The sequence below is a fragment of the Salvia hispanica genome, chromosome 3 (assembly GCF_023119035.1).
Source record: "Salvia hispanica cultivar TCC Black 2014 chromosome 3, UniMelb_Shisp_WGS_1.0, whole genome shotgun sequence".
Taxonomy (NCBI): Eukaryota; Viridiplantae; Streptophyta; class Magnoliopsida; order Lamiales; family Lamiaceae; genus Salvia; species Salvia hispanica.
The window spans coordinates 41,610,574-41,619,287 of record NC_062967.1 but is presented as its reverse complement, the minus strand read 5'-3'; the positions used below and the strand labels follow the sequence as shown (position 1 = coordinate 41,619,287).

Here is an 8,714-nt window from a genome sequence, read left to right as displayed (position 1 = left end):
TTTAAAAGGATGTTATTTATCAGTTTATACGTCGATTGTGTGATTAGTTGAATTGCCAAAAAAAAAGAAGCTATAGCAATATATTTTAATTGAATTGAGGAAAAAATGGTGCACGCATGCAATAATACTGCGGCGATTGTGATGGATAACTGAGATGACAAACAAAAACGAGCAATTATTGGATTAAAGAATCCAATACTAAATGTCAAAAATGGTTACGATGTTTTAGTTTTTGCGATAAAAGTGAATATTTCAAATTTGAAAGCAAACAAAATTCCAACATTTATTTAAAAGATACACGTCCAAATATTTGCAGTGACAGTTTGATAGTTGCACATGACGATATGAGCATGAGTCGTGTGAGTAATTATGCTTTTAGTTTAGGGCCACTGATTCAATTTTGCATAGAAATAGGGTTTATAGTATATTGTAAACATATCTAACATACAGTATAAATATAATACTACTAGTGGAATTTTTTCCCATAACAAATGTTTCTAGAAACTTTTGTACCTCAATTTTGTTACTATATAACTATATACGTCCAAGACTTTGTATAGTTTTGCATCAACATCATATATAGTGACTACAAAAATACATCTCCTCATATCGCAATCAATTTTATTTGTTTTGTCTAAAAAAATTAGTCTCATTTCTACCTGATAAATTTCTCTTATGTACCATTTTTGCTTTATATGTCTACTTAATTTATCAATTCTGCGTTAGAATGTAGGGATATTGGCACATGATATCATGTACTCCTTCCGTTTCGCCATAGTTGAGGCGAAACTTTTTGGCACGGAGTTTTAGAAAGGAATATCGGGTATGTTAAATAAATAGATAAAAAAGTAAGAGAGAGGAAAAGGTAGAGAGAATAAAGTATAAAGTGAATAAAGTAGAGATAATAAAGTAAGGGAGAGTAAAGTAAGAAAGAGAAAAAGGTTACCATATATAGAAATGACTCAACTATGAAGAAACTTCCCGAAATGGAAAAATGACTCAACTATGAAGGAACGGAGGGAGTAACTTTCAAAAAGTTGAGTTTTTCCCACGAACTTTGAAATTGGCAAATAATATCCTGAACTTTATCCCAAGTTTATTATTTCCCACCAATGAATTTTTTTTGGCTATATTAATAGATTGAAGAACAAACTTGGAGGGTGTGCTTCAAGAAAAACTATTCTCAAAAATTGAAAATCTTGAAACTCTCGAAGTTGTTGTCAAGAAATTACAAAAATAATGATATTATTTGCCGGAATTTTTTTATTGGTGGAAAATAACAAACTCAGGGTAAAATTCGTGATTTGTTTACTAATTTCAAAGTTCGTGGAAAAAATCTAACTTTTTAAAAGTTACATAATATTAGGCATCAATAATATTAGGCGTCAATATCCCTATAACGTACTATCTTATTTACTGACTAAAGTTATTGACAGTGGAACGAGGGTATATAGCATTAAGCCAAACTAATATCTATCTAAAAAAACGATATTATGCATGTAAGTATACATCTGTATTTGTGACAAATTCATTACAAAAGTTTTTCATTTTCCAACAAAGTAATATGCACACGTCACATATATAAATACTGAAGAGTATCATTACACATTGCGCAGAAAGATTCAAAAGTAGATAATTACTAAAATCCAAATTAAAAAGAAATTTTCGATCGTGACAAATTGAATAAATTGGACACCTAGTCATGAGAATTAACCTCTTTTAACCACATGAAGACATGTATTTTGTAAGTGCAAGAATCCCTTAAAAACAAATAATTCATTCATTACTTCGGGAGTAAGTCGACCTTAATTTGTTGAATAATTTATTTACCAGTCTGTATTTTATTCACTTACTTATACTCATCCACACTATACATTTAATAATAGGTGCTACATATTGACAAGAAGATTCTGGAAGTAGTTTTATTATTTAATTAAATCACAAGTAGTAATAGTTTTACTGTCTCCTTTTGCAATAACAAATCTTTAGGTGTAAATGTGTAGACACTAGCTGTATGGTCAAACTAGATGATAGAATTATACTTATTAATAATTAATGATTCCATCAACCCTAATTCCAAAGTTTGTCCTTTAAATTTTTAATTCCTCCATGATAATTGTCTTCAATACTTAAAATATTAGTAATATTCTTGTCTAGCACAACAACCCTTAGCTTGGCTCAAGAGGAATTAATAAAATATAACAAGCCAAATTAATGTTCCACAATTTGTAGGTCAAATTTCAATCTCCCTACTGTCATGAAATTAGTTCAATGGCATCTCACATGGGTAATTGACTACTTATAATAACGATTGTATATATTCTGCTAAATTCAAGGACACATGATCACTATTCAAACATAGCTTACAAATTCATCGCAAATAATTAAGGTGCTAACTAGATTAATTGTACCAAAATACGTGAACCATGAAATCTGTATTTGTTGAATTATGATTATCATCAATATATAGCTTAATATCGGTCTTTACATGTGAGTTTTGGATGATCTTAATTTTGATACATGGTAGGTAACTAGAGAGATTGCATTAACATTGCAACCGATTTAATTTACTAGATAGTCCATTTTTAATTTAGGTTGTCAAAGTATTAGGAATCTCATTCCTTAGCGGCACGAGTTTAAATTCCTTAGTGGCACGAGTTTAAAGATTAAAAAAAAGTGAGTGAGAAAAAGTTAGTGGAATATGAGTCTCACTTGTATATATTAGTTTTAAATAAAATTTGAGTGGAATAAGTTGGTGGAATATGAGACCCTATTACCATTTATGGTAAAAGTGAATCGGGACTCCTATTTGCGGACGGACTAAAATGGAAAAACGAAACTCCTATTTGCGGATAGAGGGAGTATTTATTTATTTCTGCGAGAAGGTTGAATAAGAGAATATCGACTGTAAGTCCATAAGTTTTCTTATATACTTCCCATCACAGCTAAATATCTTGTTCTACACATAATTTGATGTAATGTTATTCACTTATTCAGTGTTAATTAAAAAAATAAAGAAATAAAATCACATTTTCTTTTTTATGAATATTTTAATTTAATTGGAACATCACAAAATCGAACATATGTCAATTTAAGTGTACGATATATAGTAGAAAGTAGAAACAGTTATGCATCCTAGTACATATCAATATTTTCAATAGTTGAGACTATACTTGAGCCACGAAAAAAATACATCTTTAATTATTTTTTGAATACATATTATATAGAAAGAGAGAAGGGTTAATTAAAGTGGGGCCATGCTCATATATGTGTGTGTGGGGAATACTGCAAAGTGGAGTGATAGATCACGCGATCAGTTTGTTAACTTTCATCACATGATTTACGAATCTATTGCCAACACTTTTCAACGACGGCGACTACACCCTTTCCTCTTTCGTCTTTCTTTCATTTTTATTTTTATTTTCAATTCTCTTTGCATCATCTTCACCATTTTCTTATTTTCCTTAATTGGAAAACGCCCCATCTCTACGAAATATTTGATGACATTAAATATTTTATTACATTGTAAATTGTCGAACTAACTTTGATGAGGCTGTTGATGGCAACAACATGAATTGCTTACATTAATTTTTAACTCGAATGGAGAATATTTGTGTTAGGGTTCAGCGGTGCACATCCGAACTCCATATTAGTATGATATAGTCTCGCTTTGGGCAAAGCTCTTACGGTTTTGCTCACCCGAAAACGCCTCATACTAATAGAGCTGGAGTAGCTCATATATATATACTCCCTCCGTCCCATTTTAGGAGTCCCGGTTTACTATTTTTTGGTGTCCCACTTTAGGAGTCCCGATTATAATATTCCATAACTGGTATTAGGCCCCACATTCCACTATTTTTTTCCACTAAAACTAATATAAAAAAGTAGGACCCACATTCCACTATTTATTTCCACTAACATTTTATTATAAAACTAATATAACTATCTTTTTTCACCAATTTTCCTTTACATTTCTTAAAACTTGTGCCGAACTCAACTGAGACTCCTAAAATAGAACGAAGGGAGTATATGTTTGCAACTCTTGTTCACTCTACACTGTTAAATATGGTTTGCTCCTCTTCGATTTGAATCTTAAAAATAATTTTGAGCCCAACATATCTCGTACTCACAGATACAATATCGAATTGGTAACTAAGAAATTGGTATATGTTTAAAAAAAGAGAGACAACCACGAGAGATTCTCTAATTGCCACTTATTTGAGACATTGACATATGCTTAATTATTAATAATAATGGATACATGACCCTCTATAGAATTCTCCCTTTTTCCCTTCTTCCCTTAAGCCATAGAAAAGAGACAATATTGGGAGATAACAAAATCGATTAATTAAAAATAGTGGGCATAGATATACGAATGTCGCCCAATTTCTTTTCATTTAATTTCATTTCTTCTATTCATAGTGCTAAAACCAATCATGAATCGTCCATTGCTTTAATCGATTATTCGTCTACAATGATCGAAACTCTACTTTTTTCTTAATTGGTCCATTGTTTTGCGCAAATGAGAGAAATTGCTTTCATTGAAAGAATGAAACAACAATAATTCTAGAAAAAAGTGTCTAAATAATATTTAAAAATATATAGTCATTAGTCCCTGGACCCTAATATAAATAAAATAATGAATCCCACAGCTGTTTCTCAATATATATATAGCTTTCCCTAATATATTTATCTAATCTAACCTATTTTGTTCAGTTTCTATTTTTGCTAAAAATGGAAAGACATTGCCCTAAAGTTAAGTTTAGCTTGTCTTTTTTGCAAAAACTAAGATGACCGCCATAAAATAAAATCTCATGCATTTTTCTTGAGTTCTACCACTACACATAAAACATTACTTAATTATATGAATGGACATACATAATGTATGCAGGTATGTGCAAATATATATTATTAATTGATTTCCAGTTATAGTCATTTCAAACCAGATGCACCCATTGTATTTTCTCAATTTAATATATAAATATTCCCTTTCTTGGAAAAATGACAACTGATAAATTATTTTTATTATGTCACAAACACCAGGGGCAAATATGTCCATCCAATTCTGTTTAACCTAAACAATCAAAACCCTAAATAATCCCAATAAATTCCACCCCATCTCTCTACTAGTACTTTATGTTCATTCAATGTCAAAACCCAGGGGTTAATTACCTATAAAATTGAAAATTGATCGAATTTTGATTTATATATTGCATTTTTCAAAATTTAAATAAAAAATCATAAATTTTCTAAATTCTCCGTTGTCCCATTAGATCAAATTTGTGCTATATATAACTCCATTTTCAATTTCTTAAGCTTGAAATTACGTTGTTCTCAGCCATCTATATATTGTCACATTAATATTAATTTACGTCCTTATACATTGATAACACCAAAATATCAGGCATGCGGTGGTATTTAAATTTTAAAAAAAGATGGAACAAATTAGAATTTATAGACTTTTAACTCAAAACATAATATTTGCAAATATGATTTTATAAACAAATCACTCAAAACATAATATTTGCAAAATACTTGATTTTATAGACGATTAACTCAAAATATAATATTTGCAAACTTTTTGATTTTATACACAATTAATTCAAACCATTTGCATTAAGAATTGATTTTTTTTAAAAATCCCAAATTGGAGGATAAATCCCTAATTTGAACAAATTAAAAATAATTTCCAGCTCATCACACCTCAAAACCTCCTCATAGTCATATATATACCACACTAACACACAAATTAAAACCCCCTTTCTCTGAAATCAGTGAAACCCTTTAATTCCCTCATTTTCTCTCTCTAATTTCTTCAATGGACGACAAGGGCGGGATTCCGCAGGGCCTAACCGCGGAGGAATTCGCCCAGCTGGAGCACGTGATCCGCACCTACCACACGTTCGACGCATTGCCCAACACATGCACCTCTCTCATCACGCAGCGGATCGACGCGCCGGCCGACGCGGTCTGGCCCCTGGTGCGCCGATTCGACAATCCCCAGCGCTACAAGCACTTCATCAAGAGCTGCCGCCTCACCGGCGACGGCGGCGTCGGCAGCATCCGCGAGGTCACCGTCGTCTCCGGCCTCCCCGCCTCCACCTCCACCGAGCGCCTCGAGATCCTCGACGACTCCCGCCACATCATCAGCTTCCGCGTCGTCGGCGGCGAGCACCGCCTCAACAACTACCGATCCGTCACCTCCGTCAACGAATTCACCATCGCCGCCGGCAAAACCTACACGATCGTCATCGAATCGTACATCGTCGACATTCCCGAGGGGAACACCGGCGAGGACACGAAGATGTTCACCGACACCGTCGTCAAACTCAATCTCCAGAAGCTCGGAGTGGTGGCGATCGCATCGATGCATGGCGGCGGCGCCGATTGAATTGATTTTGAGGTAGGGAATAATGGCGGAGGCGGCGGCGGTGGTGGTGGTTAGATATGTATTTGTTTTTAAATAATTAAGATATAATTAATTAATCATATGTAATGTTTGATTATTTTGGGGATATTTGATTAATTAGTGGCTAGAATTGAAACACGAAACGGTTTTTTTTTGTTCATGCAAGTTGGGAGGAATTTCATTTTCTATATTTGTGCATAATTATTTGAATAGTTTTAGCAGTCGAATTGTTTGGTGCGTTATTTATGCTGTGTCCACATTATCTCTTCATTGGACTTATTCTTATATATTCACTTTGATTTTACGGAATTAAATTTGATGTAGTTAAGCTGCAATTGGATAGTGTTAATTGGTTTCTTGAATTATTAGATGGGAAATTGTGAAAAAAAGTAATGTAGTCTACACACATTCTACTTATAGAGTGCGTGTGTGCGTGTGTGGTGTGTTCACACTTTTAAACATTTCTTTGATTTTGTGGGGTTGGAAGTTTCATTTAATTTTCAATGAATAAAGGTTTGATCTCTCATCTCATCGATTGTATTACAAATCTTGACCATTACTGTTTATTTTTCGTTTGGGTATTTTTATTTTTAATTTATTCTTTGATGACATATAGTAGTACTTTGAACAGGATAAGATGTACCCTAATTTCTATTTTTCTTTTTAATTTATAAGTTTTTCTTTGATGACCTGTACCTTTCCTATTCAAAGTATATGTCATTTTGGTATTTTCATTTTTTTCCCAATATATATGTCAATCTAGACTTTTCATCTTCAAGATTCTATCCTGTATTATCCCCCACAGAGATAAATATTCAATAAAAATATGTCCAGGCGACTAAATTTTATTTACTTGAGGAGTAAAAATTCAATGGTCTAAACATAATATATTGTTACATGGTGTGTCTAACCAATTATAATTATAGAAATCACTTCTCTTTTATTATTTTTTTCTAACTGCAATTGTAATTGGTTGGACACACAACATGGCATAGGAATATCCGTCTCAAAATGCACATTATAAAAAGCTGTCATTAATATCTAATTCATAATTTATTAGGGGGGTTTTGTGCAAAAATAAATTTTCTTAAATCATGAGTAGGCGGGAGTGTGAATCTTGAATTGATGGCTCATTTTTGGGCACTATTTAATTGCTACCTCAAAACAATATCCATTGACAATTGTACTTGTCATAAGCATTAATTAGATTGACATATATCTAACAAAATAATGCAGCCTGCATTGGCTTTATTTTCTTATCTAGCTATCGATACGAGAAACCCATGAATTTAAAGAAAAAGATACACATCCTTATCTTTACATTTATGACATATATAAATGTAGCATAGATATATGTACAATATATTAAATCTCCTATATGTATGAGTAAGTGTGTGTGTGTGTTTTAATTTCCTTAATCAGCATTACATCCATGAATTCATTACCTTTCAAAGATAAAGTGTGACCATGAATTACATTGAGTGTGTGTAATGAGAGATGAGAGAGAAAGGAAGAGAGAAGATGGAGTTTGTAAGTATGGATATAAAGTAGGTGAGCAACTTGCATTAAAGTTATTATGGTTGCGGCTGCAAAAATATGTCAACCCCATAATTCAATGGGATGGACAGCTTTTGTATCTTGAGAAACTTGTGAATTTTTTTTCTGCCATTGGAGACATGTGATTATCTCTCTCTCAAAACTAAATATATCTATGTTTTTTGGTCCATATTATGGTGTTCATTACATGTGCCCTTATGTGGGCTGGTATTCCTGTCCCATGAAAACATATATTTTGAGATGATTTGAATTTTTATTTACAAGTATGAGTTAAATAAAAAGAAAAAAATGATTGAAGTATTGTTAGTTAAGAATATTTTTTTATTTCTATTGGAAATATTTTTTTATACTAAAAGTAGAAATAGACTATTTTTATAGGACCTACTAAAATGGTACAACTGTCTATTTTTATGGGACGGACGAAGTATATTAATACCAACAACAGTATTGAATTATTTTTTTTATTTTAGTCATATTTTAGTGAAGAAAGAATAATTAAAATGGAAATTGGGAGTAGATAAATCTGTATGTGAGAAAGCCCATTGCAATTTAAAATTACAAGGCATTTAACTATCTCTAACAACGCTTAAATAGGCCCAATATACCGTAAGGCCCATTTTAATTTTATTGGGACAACTAATTTGGGCCGTTACAGGCACTGAATGTTTGGCTCATCCTTTTAGCGACCCACATTAATATACACACGAATCGAAAACACTCCTTTCATTACTCCTAATAAATTAATAAT

The 8,714-nt window shown here is 32.1% G+C and overlaps 1 protein-coding gene across 1 annotated transcript; it reads left to right on the top strand.

The window, feature by feature from the left end:
- Positions 1-5,771: 5,771 nt before the first annotated feature.
- Positions 5,772-6,569, top strand: LOC125211776 (abscisic acid receptor PYL2-like). Its single transcript, XM_048111694.1, has one exon. It carries the CDS (start codon positions 5,819-5,821, stop codon positions 6,389-6,391), a length of 573 nt encoding a protein of 190 aa, XP_047967651.1. The 5' UTR covers positions 5,772-5,818; the 3' UTR covers positions 6,392-6,569.
- The last annotated feature ends 2,145 nt before the right edge of the window (positions 6,570-8,714 follow it).